The sequence below is a fragment of the Acinonyx jubatus genome, chromosome A2 (assembly GCF_027475565.1).
Source record: "Acinonyx jubatus isolate Ajub_Pintada_27869175 chromosome A2, VMU_Ajub_asm_v1.0, whole genome shotgun sequence".
NCBI lineage: Eukaryota > Metazoa > Chordata > Mammalia > Carnivora > Felidae > Acinonyx > Acinonyx jubatus.
In genome coordinates, this window is record NC_069383.1 from 76284054 (window position 1) to 76302430 (window position 18377).

The 18377-nt window shown below is 35.8% G+C and overlaps 1 protein-coding gene across 4 annotated transcripts in view; it reads left to right on the forward strand.

Moving 5' to 3' along the window:
- Window positions 1-18377, forward strand: part of SLC25A40 (solute carrier family 25 member 40) — a 68172-nt gene that overhangs the window by 27945 nt on the left and 21850 nt on the right. For all 4 annotated transcript variants that reach the window (XR_003424555.2, XR_003424554.2, XR_003424553.2 and 1 more), the window contains exons 6-9: window positions 2629-2696; window positions 5275-5399; window positions 6269-6442; window positions 16221-16330. Coding sequence is in view for 1 of the 4 variants with exons in the window: in XM_015085882.3 (XP_014941368.2) it covers window positions 2629-2696; window positions 5275-5399; window positions 6269-6442; window positions 16221-16330 (477 nt within the window). In the remaining 3 variants the exon portion in view is untranslated. The remainder of the gene's footprint in view (window positions 1-2628; window positions 2697-5274; window positions 5400-6268; window positions 6443-16220; window positions 16331-18377) is intronic.

The window sequence follows — 18377 nt, forward strand, 5'->3', positions numbered from 1 at the left end:
CCCTCTGTTGCTTTTTGTTTTTTTTCTCCTTGCTCTCTTTTGGATTAGTTCAATTATAATTAATATTACATTGACTTCTCTATTCCCATTTCTAGGGAGACCGTTCTCCAAAAATCTTTCACATTTTTGCATAAGTTTTGAGCAAGGTACTGACTGTCCTTTGTCCTTTCCATCTTTTCAAGGGTGTTTACATAATGAATAAGCTTGGATGATACAGTGTTTCCCTCTAGGGCAAAGGAAAGGTATCCTCACTGCCTATTATAGAGGATTTGGGTTCCCTATGGTCAGATTTCCCCTCCTATAATGCAGGCCACCATATGTTCAGGTGTCTTCCAGCCTTCTTCATGTTGCCTTGTGGAAATTGGGGCTCAGGAAACTGGCACAGAAATGCTGATACTCTGGCTGCTGCTGGTCCTGTGAGTAATAAACTGTCCTTTACCTCTTATCCCAGAGATTCTTATCTTCTACCAGCTCTCATGATACTGTGGCTGGCTGATTTGTCAACTTGCAGGTGGAGTACAGTCCCAGCCCCTTCACAGTTCTTGACACCATTCACTCTCCTCTTTATTTGTGCTATAGCTTCGTGTACAGTTCATCTTTGCATGTTACAAATTCCACATTTCACTATTAGAATTTTTTATTTAGAGTCTTGTATCTTTTAAAGTAGTTAAAAGGAGAAAGGGGGAAAATAAATGTTTCGTATATAACCGCATATTTACCATTTCTCCTGTACTTCCTAACTTGTTTGAAGATCTTAGTTGCTATTTGGCATTGTGGCCCTCTTCCCTGAAGAACTTTTCTCAACATTTCTTTCGTGCAGGTATTTTGGCAGTTTTTCTCTCAGCTTTTGTTCTAGTGAAATGTCTTTATCAAGCATTTTTTTGAAGCCTGTTTTGGCAACATACAAAATTCTGGCATAATGTGTTTTTCAATACGTTTAACTATCATTCATTATCTTGTGGCCTTCCATGTGTCCGATGAGAGGTTAGCCTTCATTTGTATCACCCCTTATCATTTTTCTTTTCTTTTTTTGTTTTCACTGTGTTTGTTTTGCTTGGGACCCTTGTGATTTTAGGCTCTGTAAATTGGTATCTTTCACTTATTTGGGGAAGTTTTTGGCCATCATTTGTTCAGGTTATTTCTAAGACTGTTTTGTCTCCTTTCCTGTCTGATTCCATATAAAACCATTCTACCACTTAATGTTTCCCCAGTGTCCCTGAGCCTCTGTTCATTTTTCTTCATTCTTTTTCTCCCCCTTCTTCAGATTGAAGATCTACCTTCAAGTTCACCAACTCTTTATTTGCTGCTTCCATTCTGCTATTAAGCCCACTTAGTGAATTTTTCATTTCAGGTTTAGAATTTTCATTTGGCTGTTTTTTATGGTAACTGTTTCTTTGCTGAAATTCCAAATTTGTTCACTCATTATGTATGTATTCTCTTTTTAGTTTTTTAAATATATTTATAATAGCTGCTTTAGAATTCTTGTCTGCTAACTATATTATTTGAAATTTCAGTATTGATTTCTATTGACTACTTTTTCTTTAAGTATGGGCATTATTTTGTTCTATATCTAATCAATTTTTTAAAATTTTTTAATGTTTATTTTTGAGAAAGAGCGAGAGAGAGAGCAGGGGAAGGGCAGAGAGAGGGAGACACAGAATCCGGAGTAGGCTCCAGGCTCTGAGCTGTCAGCACCGAGCCTGAAGCGGGGCTCGAACTGACAAACCATGAGATCATGACGTGAGCTGAAAGTTGGACGCTTAACCAACTGAGCCACCCAGGCACCCCTAATCAATTATGATTGTATAGTGGAAGTTATGAATGATGCGTTGTAAGGACTCTGGATTTCTTTTATATTCGAAAGAGTCAGTTTTGTTCTAGAATTCTAGCACTGAACTTTGGCTCTATTCAGACTCCATATTTAGGTTCCCCTGTGGTGAGTTGCAGCTGAAACTTCCACTCAGCAGCTTTTAGCTGCTGCTTTTTTTGTTGTTGTTGCTGTTGCCAGCACTTTGTTATCTTCCTCTAGGCATTGCATAATTTATTAGTGAGCCACGTTTTGTGGCTGATTTTGTATGCAAACTTTGTGCACTCTTTATTTGCCACCCTGCACTCTGTATTTGCCACCTTAAGCAAGTACATGTGCTGTTCTCAGCTGACTTCCATGGGCAAAAAGCTACAAACTTGCAAATCTCTCATTGGTCTCTCTTAACAGTACTTTCCTCTGATCTTTACCTGCTTTTGATTCCTCTCCAGAGAATTCAAGTATTGGGTTTAAATAATATTTTCTCAGATTCTTTAGTAGGTCAAGAGAGTTAATCTGACCAATTCTCTGCCATTACTCCAATTCCTTTTTATAATAAACTTTATAAAACTTGGCATCTAAGCCCTAAGTAGAATAATCCAAAGCTTAGTGACATAGTTTTTATTCTGCTTAGCAGAAAGTATCATTCAGAAATGTTTTACTTATGTTTGAAAGTTTTAAAAGAATGGATGTAATATAAGTTTGAGAAACTCATATTTTGGACATAAATGCTTAAAAGAATCAGTGTACCAATCATTTATCAAAAAGTTTGTAATGTTGGGTTCAGGGATATATTTTGACACTTTTTTCTATTATAATTTTAGGATGCCTTTTTGAAAATCATTCGAAATGAGGGCATTAAATCCCTGTGGAGTGGCCTTCCCCCTACTTTGTAAGTTATAATTTACTATTTTTTCTCACTAAATGGTGATTGCTGTTTTATTTTGCCTTATAGTAAACATGGTTGCATAAAATTGTGCATAAAATTTTTAACATTAGGATTTTTTCATTTTCTAAAACATTGTTTTGTGAGTCTCACAACCACCCACATATTTGATGATTTGTTAAAAGGACTCACAGGACCTAAGGTTATACTCATGTCTGTGATTTACTGCAGCAAAAGGAGACAAAGCAGAATCAGTAAGGGAAAGGCACAACAGTAGTTGACCAGACAGGCACAAGGCTTCCAGGGCCCTCCCTGGTGACATCCCACAGGACGTGCTTGTTTGTCCACCACTGAAGTGCAGCAGCATGTGCAAAGTGTTTCTACCTTAAAATCCATTTGAGGGGCGCCTGGGTGGCGCAGTCGGTTAAGCATCCGACTTCAGCCAGGTCACGATCTCGCGGTCTGTGAGTTCGAGCCCCGCGTCAGGCTCTGGGCTGATGGCTCAGAGCCTGGAGCCTGTTTCTGATTCTGTGTCTCCCTCTCTCTCTGCCCCTCCCCCGTTCATGCTCTGTCTCTCTCTGTCCCAAAAATAAATAAAAACGTTGAAAAAAAAAATTAAAAAAAAAAATCCATTTGAATGGCAGTCTGAAGCTTACATTGGGATTGATGACCTTGCTTTATGACCAGCTGTGATTACCAGAACTCCAGACCCCCCAGAAGAAAACAGATATTTACCAAAAACCACATAATTTGCACAAATCAGCCTAAACAAGTTGACTTTGTGCTACAAGCATACCGAAGAAACCTTATTGCAGGGACTATTCCAAGGGCTAAATTCCTTAGAGTTGGCCAAAAGTCAGGCATGCAGAAAGGTCCTCCTGAAGATAAAGAAGATTTGAACAACCAGGCCTGCTGTGTTAGGTCTTTGGTGCATAATTTTGTTTGCATTTTCTGAAATGAAGAGTTTGGTGTTATTTGGTTTTTTATTTATTTTACTAACAAGAAATACCCTGATGTGTGTACTTTCCCTTTACTGGATAATTTTAATTCTCTACTAACTAGCTATTATATGAGTTAATATGATAAACTAGTAAGGCTAAATGGAAAAAGCCCAAGTAATACTTTGTTTCATTTCTTTTTCTTTTAAATTTTTTAAATGTTTTATTTTTGAGAGAGTGACAGAGCATGAGTCGGGGGAGGGAGCAGAGAGAGGGAGACAGCAGGCTCCAGGCTCTGAGCTGCACAGAGCCCAACATGGGGCTCAAATCCATGAACCGCTAGATCATGACCTGAGCTGAAGTTGGCCACTTCACAGACTGAGCCACCCAGGCACCCCTGTCTCATTTCTTTTTAATATATCTTTTTATGGAGTGAATTAGTCAACTTAGAGGTGTATATTTTAATTTTTTTTAATGTTTATTTATTTTTGACAGAGAGAGACAGAGCATGAGCGTGTGAGGGGCAGAGAGAGAGGGAGACATAGAATCTGAAGTAGGCTCCAGGCTCTGAGCTGTCAGCACAGAGCCCGACACAGGGCTCAAACTCACAAACCGTGTGATTATGACCTGAGCTGAAGTTGGATGCCCAACCGACTGAGCCACCCAGGCGCCCAGAGGCATATATTTTAAACAGTGCCTAAAATTCTAAAGTTAGTGGCTGATCCAGAACCAACAGTCAGTTCTTTTTCTAATTCTCATCATCAAATTTCACTATGGAACCTTAGACATTTCAAAGTATGGTCTGTGAATGTCCCTTAGTTAGACCATAAACATCAGTTGGTTTCTTGTTGTGTTAATATATATAACATGAGAGTGCCTGCAACTTTGTGTTTAATTTTTTATGTATTTATTTATTTTGAGAGAGAGAAAGCATAAGTTGGGGAGGGGCAGAGAGAGATGGAGAGAGAGAATCCCAAGCAGGCTCCATGCTGTCTGTACAGAATCCAACTCAGGGCTCAGTCTCACGAATTGTGAGATTATGACCTGAGCCGAAATCAAGACTTGGATGCTTAACCTACTGAGCCACCCAGTGCCCCACCTTTGTGTTTAATTTTATTTATAATAACCTTTTGATAATTTTATTTGAAAGGTATGTCATTGGAATTTCCTCAAAACATTAATTGTAATTTATTTCTAGTTATAAGCAGGTATGACATATGGCCCATAGTTTGAAAAATATTTTATAAATGCTCTTGTATTTTTTACTTCAGAGGTTTTCACATTATAGTAAATGTAATTGGGAGGAAGATTTTGGGAGACCAGAAACAATAGAACAAGTCAAGGAAGTAGAGGAGTGTCCTCATTAGTCTTTTCCTGTTTATGACCTGACCAAGTGCTCTGTAACTTACCTTCACAACTAGAATCTAAACTTCCATAGGGCAGATACCTACTGTGTATCGTTTTGTTGCATACTAAGTTAAACACAATAATTTTAAAGGAAAAGTTGATCATTTGTACTGATTCGTTGTGGTTTTCAGCTTATACACAATATAAGGATTTTTGCTTATATTTAATAATAATTTAAGAATACATTTAAGCCTTTTGTTAATTTTGTATAAATCTTTTTGTTTGTGTGTTTCTAACAGAGTGATGGCAGTTCCTGCCACAGTCATTTATTTTACCTGCTATGATCAATTAACTTATTTTCTGAAATCAAAATTAGGAGAAAATGAAAGTCATATACCAATTGTTGCTGGAATTGTTGCTAGATGTAAGTAATAAACTTATTGTTTAATAAACTTAAACATATTGTTATATCATTTTGATTTCGGTTTAAAGCTTATTTTAAAATTTTGACAGTCACAGATAATGTTCCATAAAATACAGAGTATTGGTAAGATGTATTTTGCATTGTAGTTTGTACTGATTTGTTAATATCTATACTCTTTGAGTCGTAGTATGGTGATTGCCATAGGATAGGAGGGGATCAACCCATCCCTTTTGAATCTTGGGCAGAGAGGTTAGACTTTATATTTTCTAGATTTTAGAGTTACATCAGATGTCAGATTAATGTCAGGTTGACATCAAATTGATGCCCAAGTCCTGAATCATTTTCCTTGTAGACTCTGGGATTCAGAGTCTATTCAGAAGGGAATTTGCCTCTGTGAAGAAGGATATTTCTCTCCATGAGAAATGTAAAAGTGAGGTTTTATAGTATTTTAATTGATGTGTAATATTTCTGGAACTGCTCTTGAAAGACTTGAAACTAGGCGCACCTGGTTTTGCTCAGTGGGTGGAGCACATGACTCGTGATCTCAGGGTTGAGAGTTTGAGCCCTACATTGAATATAGATATTAGACATTACACGTTACTTTAAAAAATAAAATAAAATCTTAAAAAAAAGAAAAAGAATTGAAACCAGAAAGAGGAAGTTAAATGAAAACAGACTTTTAAGAAATAGCCTTATCAAGGAAAAATAAGGTGCTCCAATATATTGGCATCCTTACCTATTTGATTTTAAGGTTTGCAGACATTTCAGAATAAAATTTTTTTATATATAATGATGAAATATTTTTGTATATATGTTTGCATCGTACATGGTTTTGTTTTTATTTTCTTATATTTACTTGTTTGTATTAGTTGGTGCAGTAACTGTGATAAGTCCATTAGAATTGATTAGAACCAAGATGCAATCTAAGAAGTTTTCTTATGAAGAATTACATCGATTTATCAGCAGGAAAGTGTCTGAAGATGGTTGGATTTCCCTTTGGAGGGGCTGGGCTCCTACTGTTCTTAGAGATGTACCATTCTCAGGTAGGATTTATTTTAGTATCTGCTCAATTTTAGGTAGTGTTGTCTGATGTATATATCACTTTTAAATCAACTCAATTTAAACCCTTTAAGGCTAACAGTAAGTTATCTTCTTTAGTGACCATAAACTTCTAGTTTGTTGTTGGGCTCTCAGATCTTTATGAGTCTTTATTGAATGAATAGTATCTAATACAAGCTTTTCTTTTTTCTTTCTTTTTAACTTTTTAAAAGATATTAACTGGTGTGTAGTCATATTTAGATAATACAAACTACCTTTGACATTATTCTAAATGCCATAATTAGTAAGGTAAATAAATTAATACAAATCAAAATATAAAATACATTAAATACCACCTGTGAATTATATTGATTCCTGCTTTTTCAATTATTACAGATCAAAATCTTCCCCTTTGAGCATCCTGTAAAACACTGTTATTAATCAGAAGATTGTGCTAATTATTGAATTATGAAGAAACAGAAAATTATGAAAAAGAAGTATAAAACTAACAAATAACTTACAAAATGTGCATACTTTAGTAATATTTCTCTTGTGAATCACAGAATTTTCTGTTTAAGACCTGAGATGAATAATTATTGAGAACCCTTGTATTAAAGTTTCTCTTTCTTCTTCCCTTTGAGTTAATCCTTTTCTTGGGCTCTCTTATTCACATGCATCTTGCCCTTTCCATTACTATTTTTCTTCAACCTTTAATATTCAGTTAATGCTATTTAGAAATATAGATTCATAGGCCAATTATTTTTTTACTATAATATTTGACAAGTAGAAAGTAACAGTATAAATTATGAAGTATATTAATAAAGTGAACACATGTGAAGTCACCAGTTCAATCTCTGAACTAGAACACTGCAGTTTTTCAAATCATGACATATATCCTCCTCGACTGCCACATCCAGTGGTCACTGCTATACTGAATTTTTTTTACCATTCATTTGATTTTTTTTAAATATAAAATTTATTATCAAATTGATTTCCATACAACATCCAGTGCTCATCCCAACAGGTGCCCTCCTCAGTGCCCATCACCCACTTTCCCCTCCGTCCCACCCCCCATCAACCCTCAGTTTGTTCTCAGTTTTTAAGAGTCTCTTATGCTTTGGCTCTCTCTATCTCTAACCTCTTTTTTTTTTTTTCCTTCCCCTCTCCCACGGACTTCTGATAAGTTTCTCAGGATCCACATAAGAGTGAAAACATATGGTATCTGTCTTTCTCTGTATGACTTACTTCACTTAGCATAACACTCTCCAGTTCCATCCACGTTGCTACAAAAGGCCATATTTCATTCTTTCTCATTGCCATGTAGTACTCCATTGTGTATATAAAGCACAATTTCTTTATCCATTTGTCATTTAATGGACATTTAGGCTCTTTCCATAATTTGGCTATTGTTGAAAGTGCTGCTTTAAACATTGGGGTACATGTGGCCCTGTGCCTCAGCACTCCTGTATCCCTTGGGTAAATTCCTAGCAGTGCTATTGCTGGGTCATAGGGTAGATCTAGTTTTAATTTTTTGAGGTACTTCCACACTGTTTTCCAGAGCAGCTGCACCTGTTTGCATTCCCACCAACAATGCAAGAGGGTTCCCGTTTCTCCACATCTTCTCCAGCATTGATAGTCTCCTGATTTGTTAATTTTAGCCACTCTGGCGTGAAGTGATATCTCAGTGTGGTTTTGATTTGTATTTCCCTGATGAGGAGTGACATTGAGCATCTTTTCATGTGCCTGTTGGCCATCTGGATGTCTTCTTTAGAGAAGTGTCTATTCGTGTTTTCTGCCCATTTCTTCACTGGATTATTTGCTTTTTGGGTGTGGAGTTTGGTGAGTTCTTTATAGATTTTGGATACTAGCCCTTTATCTGATATGTCATTTGCAAATATCTTCTCCCATTCTGTTGGTTGCCTTTTAGTTTTGTTGATTGTTTTCTTTGTAGTACAGAAGCTTTTTATCTTGATGAGGTCCCAGTAGTTCATTTTTGCTTTTAATTCCCTTGCTTTTGGAGATGTGTCAAGTAAGAAGTTGCTGCAGCTGAGGTCAGAGAGGTTTTTTCCTGCTTTCCCTTCTAGGGTTTTGATGGGTTTCCTGCCTCACATTCAGGTCCTTTATCCATTTTGAGTTTATTTTTTGTGAATGGTGTAAGAAAGTGGTCTAGCTTCAACCTTCTGCATGTTGCTGTCCAGTTCTCCCAGCACCATTTGCTAAAGAGACTTTTTTCCACTTGGTACTCTTTCCTGCTTTGTCAAACATTAATTGGCCATAGTTTGTGTGTCCAGTTCGTGGTTCTGTATTCTATTCTGTTGGTCTATGTGTCTCTTTTTGCACCAATACAGTACTGTCTTGATGATTATAGCTTTGTAGTAGAGGCTAAAGTCCAGGATTGTGATGCCTCCCACTTTCGTTTTCTTTTTCAACATTACTTTGGCTATTCTGGATCTTTTGTGGTTCCATACAAATTTGAGGATTGTTCTAGCTCTGAGAAGAATGCCGGCACAATTTTGATTGGGATTGCACTGAATATGTAGATTGCTTTGGGTAGTATTGACATTTTAACAATATTCTTTCTTCCAGCCTATGAGCATGGAATGTTTTTCCTTTCTTTGTATCTTCTTCAGTTTCCTTCATAAGCTGTCTATAGTTTTCACCATACAGAGCTTTTACATCTTTGGTTAGGTTTATTCCTAGGTATTTTATGCTTCTTGGTGCAATTGTGAATGGGATCAGTTTCTTTTTTGTCTTTCTGTTGCTTCATTATTAGTGTATAAGAATGCAATTGATTTCTGCACATTAATTTTGTATCCTGCGACTTTGCTGAATTTATGTATCAGTTCTAGCAGACTTTTGGTGGAGTCTACCGGGTTTTCCATGTATAATATCATGTCATGTGCAAAAAGTGAAAGCTTGTCTTCATCTTTGCCAATTTTGGTGCCTTTGATTTCCTTTTGTTGTCTGCTGATGCTAGAACTTCCAACAGTATGTTAAGCAACAGCAGTGAGAGTGGACATCCCTGTCGTGTTCCTGATCTCAGGGGGAAAGCTCTCAGTTTTTCCCCATTGAGGATGATATTAGCTGTGAGCTTTTCATAAGTGGCTTTTATGATGTTTAAGTATGTTCCTTCTATCCCGACTTTCTCGAGGGTTTTTATTAAGAAAGGATGCTGAATTTTGTCAAGGGCTTTTTCTGCATCGATTGACAGGATCATATGGTTCTTATCTTTTCTTTTATTAATGTGATGTATCACATTGATTGATTTGTGAATGTTAAACCAGCCCTGCAGCCAAGGAATGAATCCCACTTGATCATGGTGAATAATTCTTTTTATATGCTGTTGAATTCGATTTGTTAGTATCTTCTTGTGAATTTTTGCATCCATATTCATCAGGGATATTGGCCTGTAGTTCTCTTTTTTTGCTGGTCTCTGGTTTGGGAATCAAAGTAATGCTGGCTTCATAGAATGAGTCTGGAAGTTTTCCTTCCCTATTTTTTGGAACAGCTTGAGGAGGATAGGTATTATCTCTACTTTAAAAGTCTGGTAGAATTCCCCAGGGAAGCCATCTGGTCCTGGACTCTTATGTGTTGGGAGATTTTTGATGACTGATTCAATTTCTTTGCTGGTTATGGGTCTGTTTCTTTTTCCTCCTGATTGAGTTTTGGAAGTGTGTGGGTGTTCAGGAATTTGTCCATTTCTCCCAGGTTGTCCAGTTTGTTAGCATATAATTTTTCATAGTATTCCCTGATAATTGCTTGTATTTCTGAGGGATTGGTTGTAATAATTCCATTTTCATCCATGATTTTATCTATTTGGGTCATCTCCCTTTTCTTTTTGAGAAGCCTGGCTAGAGGTTTATCAATTTTGTTTATTTTTTTTCAAAAAAACCAACTCTTGGTTTCATTGATCTTTTCTATTATTTCTAAACAGTATGTTATTTAGTTTTGCCTATTTTTGAGCTTTTTTTTAATGTTTATTTTTGGGAGAGTGAGCACAAATTGGGGAGGGACAGAGAGAGGGAGACACAGAATCTGAAGCAGGCTCCAGGGTCCAAGCTATCAACACAGAGCCCAACTTGGGGCTCGAACCCACAAACCTCGAGAAGCATGACCTGAGCCAAAGTCAGACACCCAACTGAGCCACCCAGGCGCCTCTTTTTGAGCTTTAAAAGCTTATTTTACTTAAGAATCTTAAGATTTCCTTTTGTTTTTACATATAAGTTTAAAAAATTTTTACTCTTCTTTATGAGTAAACAAGTGCGTGCTATTGTGAATGTTTTTAACAGACTCTTGGTGTACAAGAATTTGTCCAGTATTAGATTTGTTAGTTCATATAAATATATATTTTAATTATTAAGTAATATCAAATTCTTTTTTTTTAATTAGGCTTCATGCCCAATGTGGGGCTTGAACTCATGACCCTGACATCATGAGTTGCATACTCTGCTGACAGCCAGTCAGGCACCTCTCAAATTCTTTTTTAAAGTGATTGTGTAGATCAGTACACCTACCAGTTTTCTGTTCCTTCATTTCATCCCTTCACCAGCACTTTTACTATCAAAGTTCATAATTTTTGTTCACCTAGTAAGTGAAAGTGGTATCTTATTTTAACTTAATACTTGCCTGATTATTAATGAGATTGGGCACTGTTTCATTGGCCATTCACTTATCCATAATTGATTTGCGATTAAGAACTGAAGTAAGTATTCAACTGTCTTTCTCCCTCATATGGATGGTAGTTATCCCAGCATCATTTATTGAATAACCATACATGCTCCAGGAGTTTGTAGTATAACCTGTCACATTAAAGTTTCACACATGCCTGTGTCTATTCCACTGGACAATTTGTCTAACCCTTTGCTAATACTGCAGTGTTGTCTAAATTACTAGTGCATTATTAAATGTTTTGATCTTACCTTATTTCCCCCCTCCAGTATTGTCCTATATCTCTGTTATATAACTCTAAGTTTTTAAAGTGTTTTAGTAGAGTTTTAAAATTTTCTTAATATTATGTACAACTTTTTTTTTTAGATTTATTTATAGGTACACCTACCTCCAACTTTGGTAGCTATTTTATTTAAGTTTTTATTTAAATTCGAGTTAGTTAACATACAGCATACTATTGCTTTCAGGAGTAGAATTTAGTGATTCATCACTTACATGTAAAACCCAGTGCTTATCCCAGCAAGTGTCCTCTTTAATGCCTATCACCCACTTAGCCCATCTCCTAGTCACCTCCTCTCCAGTAATCCTATTTGTTCTCTATAGTTAAAGTCTCATGGTTCACCTCCCTCTTTTTTTCCCCTTCTGTGTTTGTTCTGTTTCTCAAATTCCACATAGGAGTGATATTTCTTGAGTATTTGTTCTTCTCTGACTGACTTCTTTCACCTTTAATAATACAATCTAGTTCTATCCACATTGTTGAAAATGGCAAGATGTCATTCTATTTTATCACCGACTAATATTCCATTGGGTATATATACCACCTCTTAATCCATTCATCAGTCGATGGACATTTGGGTTCTTCATATAGTTTGGCTATTGTTGATAGTACTGCTATAAACATTGGAGTGCATATGCCCTCTTGAATCAGCATTTTTGTATCCTTTGGATAAATACCTAGTAGTGCAATTGCTGGGTTGTAGGGTAGTTTTATTTTTAACTTTTTGAGGAACCTCCACACTCTTTTCCAGAGTGGTTGCATGAGTTTGCATCCGCACCAGCAGTGTAAGAGGTTTCCCCTTTACCACATTCTCGCCAACATCTTCTGTTTCCTGTGTTGTCAATTCTAGCCATTCTGACAGGTGTGAAGTGGTATCTCATCATGGTTTTGATTTTCTTTTCCCTGATGATGAGTGATGTTGAGCATTTTTTCATATGCCTGTTAGCCACCTGGATGTCTTCTTTGGAAAAATGTTTATTTAAGGCTTCAGCCCATTTCTTAACTGGATTGTTTTTTGGGTATTGAGTTTGATAAGTTCTTTATAGATTTTGGGTGCTAACCCTTTATCTGATATGTCATTTGCAAATATCCCATTCCATAGGCTGTCTTTTAGTTTTGTTGACTGTTTCCTTCACTGTCCAGAAGCTTTTTATCTTGATGAAGTTCCAAGAGTTGATGATTGTTTTTTGTTTCCCTTGCCTCCAGAGATGTGTCTAGTGAGAAGTGCCATAGCCAAGATCAAAGAAGTTGCTACCTGTGTTCTCCTCTAGCATTTTGATGGTTTCAGGTCTCACATTTACGTCTTTCATTCATTTTGAATTGATTTTTGTGTATGGTATAAGAAAGTTGTACAGTTTCATTCTTTTGCATGTCGCTGACCAGTTTTCCTAGCACCATTTGTAGAAGAGACTGTCTTTTTTCCACTGGATATTCTTTCCTGCTTAGTTGAAAATTAGTTGACCATGTAGTTGTGGATCCACTTCTAGACTTTCTAATCTGATCCACTGATCTTTGTGTCCGTTTTTATGCCAGTACCATACTGTCTTCATGATTACAGCTTTATAATATTTTATAAATTTATAATTTTTCATAATAATCGCTTATAATTAATTCTGTGGTATTGGTTGTGATCTCTGCTCTTTCATTCATGGTTTTATTTGTTTGGGTCCTTTTGCTCTCTTTTTTTTGATAAGTCTGCCTAGGGGATTATCAATTTTGTTAATTCTTTGAAAGAACAAGCTCCTGGTTTCATTAATTTGTTTTATTGTTTTGTTTTTGTTTGTTGGTTCATTTCTATATCATTTATTTCTGCTCTAATCTTTATTATTTCCCTACTTGTGCTTGCTTTAAGCTTTATTTGCTGTTCCTTTTCTGGCTCCTTTAGATGTAAAGTTAGGTCATGTATTTGAGACTTTCCTTCCTTCTTTAGGAAGGCCTGGATTGCTATATATTTCCCTCTTAGGACCACCTTTGCTGCATCCCAAAGGTTTTGGACTGTTATGTTTCCATTTTCATTGGCTTCCATGTATTATTTTTTATTTCTTCTTTAATTTCCTGGCGAACTCATTCATTCTTTATTAGGATGTTCTTTAACCTACATGTATTTATAGTCTTTTCAAATTTTTTCTTGTGATTAACTTCAAGTTTCATAGCATTGCAGGCAGAAAAAATGTATAGTATGATATCAATCTTCTTGTATTTGCTTAGGCCTGATTTGTGACCCAGTATGTGATCTGTTTTGGAGACTGTTCCATGTGTACTCAAAAAAGTGTGTATTCTGCTTTAGGATGAAATGTTCTGAAGATCTCTGTTAAATCCCTCTGGTCCAGTGTGTTATTCAAAGCCATTGTTTCCTTGTTGAGTTTCTGCTTAGATGATCTGTCCATTGTTGTAAGTGGGGTGTTAAAGTCCCACTTACATATTTAGGGGTTTCAAGTTGGGGGCATAAATATTTAAAATTGTTAGATCATCTCATTAGATAGACCCCTTTATTATTTAATTTCCTTCTTCATCTCTTGTTACATTCTTTGGTTTAAAATCTAGTTTGTCAGATACAGGTTTGGCTATTCCAGCTTTCTTTTTATGTCCATTAGCCTGATAAATGGTTTCCACCCCTCACTTTCAATCTGCAGATTTCTTTAGGTCTAAGATAAATCTCTTGTAGCCAACATGTAGATGGGTCTTGTTTTGGTAATCCATTCTGACACCCTATGTCTTTTGGTTAGAGCGTTTAGTTCCTTTACATTCAGAGTAATTATTGATAGATATGAATTTATTACTACCATTTTATTACTTGTTTTGTCATTGTTTCTGTCTTTGTGGCTTTTGGTCTTCTTTTCCCACTCAAAAAGTCCCCTTTAATTATTGCAGGGCTGTTTTAGGAGTGGTCATGAAGTTCTTTAGTTTCTTTGTCTTTCTGGGAAACTTTTTTTTTAATGTTTTATTTATTTTTGAGAGGGAGTGTGAGCGGAGAGGAACAGCGAGAGAGGGAGACACAGAATCTGAAGCAGGCCCCAGTCTCCAAGCTGTCAGCACAGAGCCTGATGTGGGGCTTGAACTCATAAACCAAAAGATCATGACCTAAGCCAAAGTTGGGTAGCTTAACTGATTGAGCCACCCAGGCACCCCTCTGGGAAACTCTTTATCTCTCCTTCTGTTCTGAATGACAGCCTTGCTGGATAGGGTATTCTTGGCTGCATATTTTTCCCATTCAGCACGTTGAATAAATATATTATGCCACCCCTTCAGGCTTGCCAAGTTTCTGTGAAGAGATTTGCTGTGAACCTTGTCTTTCCTTGTAAGTTACAGTTTTCATTTCCCTTGTTGCTTTCAGGATTCTTACCATATCTCTGTATTTTGCAAATTTTACTACAGCATGTCTCAGTGTTGGCCTGCTTTTATTGATTTTGATGGGAGGTCTGTCTCTGTGCTTCCTGGATGTGGATGTCTGTCTCCTTCCCCAGATTAGGAAAGTTTTCATCTGTAATTTGCTCAAATAAACCTTCTGCCTCCTTTTCCCTCTCTTCTTCTGGGACTCCTATGAGATGAATGTTACTATGTTTTATGGTGTTACTGAGTTTCCTATGTCTACATTTGTAATCCAGTATTTTTCTTTCCCTCCTTCCCTATCTCTTCCCCTCTCTCCCTGATCAGGGCCCCCACCCGTCCACAGAACCAGGTTCTTTCTCTCCCAAATCACATCTCTCCATCTCCTCCCCTCCATGATGTGGCCTCTTTTCTCCTCTAGACGTGCAGTTTGTGTTCTCAGTCCTCAGGTCAATTTCCTGGCTGTTCAGATTGATTTAGTATTTATCTAGTTGAGTTTAAGGAATGAGGCAAGCATGGGGTCCTTCCTATTCTACCATCTTAACTCCTCTTGGTAGCTATTTTAAATAAAAATAAAATAAAATAAAATAAAATAAAAATTCCAAATCTTGGGCTGGTGCAGTGTTATAATTAATTTTTGTCTGTTAGATTGTGTTTAATATTCAGCTACTTTTAAATTTCTATTAATAATTTTGTCTTTTGGATTTTCTATATAGACATTAATATATAAATTATAACTACTTTGTTCATTTTTAATCATTAGAGCTTTTATTTTTTTTCTATCTTACTATGCTCCGTAGAACAGTTTTGAATAATAAATAGCGATGATAATGTCACATCCCTATCATTTTTTCTCATTCTAAAGGAAATACTTCTGTTGTTTCACCATTAATTACTTTTGCTATTGTTTTTGATGCATATCCTTTTTCTATTTAAAGAAATTCTCTTTTATCCCAGGTTTTCAAGAAATTGCTTTGCTTTAAATGAAAATGTGTTGAATTTTATGAAATGCTTTTCCATCAATTTTAGATTATTGCATGGGCATTTTAATACAGTCTTTGGCATTTATTTGCTATATTTACTACCTTTGCATTCCTCTTATGAAAACCCACTTTAGTCATAGTGTATGATCTTTTATAAAATACTTCTGGCTTCAGTTGCTTTTTTTTTATTTTTTATTTTTTTAAGAATCTTTATACCTTTGTTAATGAATGAGATTGAACTGTAATTTTGTTTTCTCCTACTGACCTTGTCAGGCTTTGGAATTAAAGTCCTACTTTACTGTTGCATAGGGGTTCTTTTTGTTTATAAGACTGCTAGAACATTTCTGAGAATTTGGTTCTTCCCTTCCCCCTGCCCCCTTCTTTTTCAATCTCATCTAGTATGTGTCCAAGCAGGAAGTAGGGTGTGTCAAGGTTAGAATTACTCTTTTCCTTTAATATATATATTTATAAATAAAGTTCACATTTTACTTCTAAATTCTATGTTCATTTCATTCTCTGTTTTTATAGCACTGTACTGGTATAACTATGAAGTTTTAAAGAAGTGGCTGTGTGAGAAATCTGGTTTATATAAACCAACATTTATGATCCACTTTACTTCAGGGGCATTGTCTGGTTCTGTAAGTTTATATTATTTTGTTGTTAATTTTCCAGAATAACGGTAGTTGTCTTATTATAACAAATTATATAGCATTTCCTATCTGTTGAGATACCACTTTTGGGCCGCACGGCTGAAAGTATTGACTATCCCCTTTTGAGGAAATAAATTATTAGTCATTAAATGTCTTAAAATGTACTTTGTGTCCATCGTTTTATTATATTACAAATACATTTTTCTGAAAAAAATTTGGATTTCTTAGATCATTACAGTTATAATAGTGCTTTATTATTTACCAGATATTTGCCCGTTTGTTCATTAAATTAAATGCCAGTAGATCTGGTTAGGTAATTTTTCATGGAGTGTCATTTCATATGTATAATCAGATTGTATAGAAGTAATTTCATCCTCTGCGCTAATTCCTATTTCTTTGGGAACATTTTGGTAAGCATTCCTTAAAGGAATTTTAACAGAAATTACAATCAGAAGGAAAGAATCTCTGATGACCGTTTTTAGGTAGTAGAGAGTTCACTTTTTCTAACTCCTCCACATAAGGTAAAGTTGTGTAGTGGTCTTACACAAAAGGAATTTGTAATGACCTAGAATGAGATGCTGACCTATTGGAACCAAATGAAAACAAGATTGAAGGAGCATAGTGAAGGGATGGAGACCTGCAGAAAAATACTGGAATAATTGTACCAGAAAACTTGGAGCTAAGGAAGCCACTGTGATTGAGCTCAAAACTTAGATTTGAGCGTTTCCAGGTCTGGGCTCTGTCAGATTTAACTCTGTAAGTTATACGCCCATTGACTTTTTGAGTAATTTAAGTAGTTAAAAACCAGCAAGGTATTTTCATTATTCTTCTTATTTGTGAGGTGATTAAATGTAACTTAATTGTATTTTCATTATATCTTAATCCAGCATGAATGAAGAAAAACAAGTACTATTATATATTGAAATTTATAACAGATGAATCACAAAATCAACTTTGTACATAAAAATAAATGCTTAATATCTTTTTTTAAAAAGTTGGATCATGGCTCCAGGATTTTATACCAGCTTTCCAAAAATATGAAGGAAAATTCCCTACTTTTAGATGCCCTATAATGCTGCCCTTTGACTGTTTTCAAATAAAAATTTGTTTCTGTAACAGAAAAAGTACATGAGTGTTATGTTCAGACTTTCTGTCAGGAAACAGAACAGCCTAAGCCACATCATTTTAGAAAGTGTCAAAGGCTTATATAACATTGTTGCTACCTTTGGCTACTACATGCTAGATTATAGAAAGGGAGAAATAATGATTGATTTTCACTTACCTGAGATCTTTGAAACTGATGTTAGTTCAGAAACTTAAAACAACATCGTTAGGGTGAAATACAATGTAATTGATTTTGGGGAACATTTTGGGAGCCTATTGTCAAATGTGAATTGGGAAGAAAAACATTTTTACTTTGCATGGCTATTATGTCAAGTATTATGACACATTCTTTAGGGAATTTACTCTTAAAAAAAAACCTTAATTAGGTCATTTTGAAAATAATCATCGATTCACTTTTAGATGTTTTTAAAAGTGTGATTTGTGAACTACTGTAGCTATATTTGATAAAGATGTTGAAACCCATAAAGTGTTGTTCATGTAAATTTTTTTTAATCAATTTAAAAATATTGGAATTTTTAAATGCTTACTAAATAATTGAGAATTTTGGTTTTATTTTTTTATTTTTAACGTTTATTTATTTTTGAGACAGAGAGAGACAGAGCATGAACGGGGGAGGGGTAGAGAGAGAGGGAGACACAGAATCGGAAGCAGGCTCCAGGCTCTGAGCCATCAGCCCAGAGCCCGACGCCAGGCTCGAACTCACAGACCGCGAGATCGTGACCTGAGTCGAAGTGGGACGCTTAAACAACTGAGCCACCCAGGCGCCCCGAGAATTTGTTTTAAAATATTATATTGGGATTCTCTCTCCCTCTACACCTTCATGTGTAGTAAAGGAATAGTAGGACCTACAGGAGCATCGGAAATTTGTGTATACTGGTTTTGGAGTCAGTGGTCTGTCTGGTTCTAATTC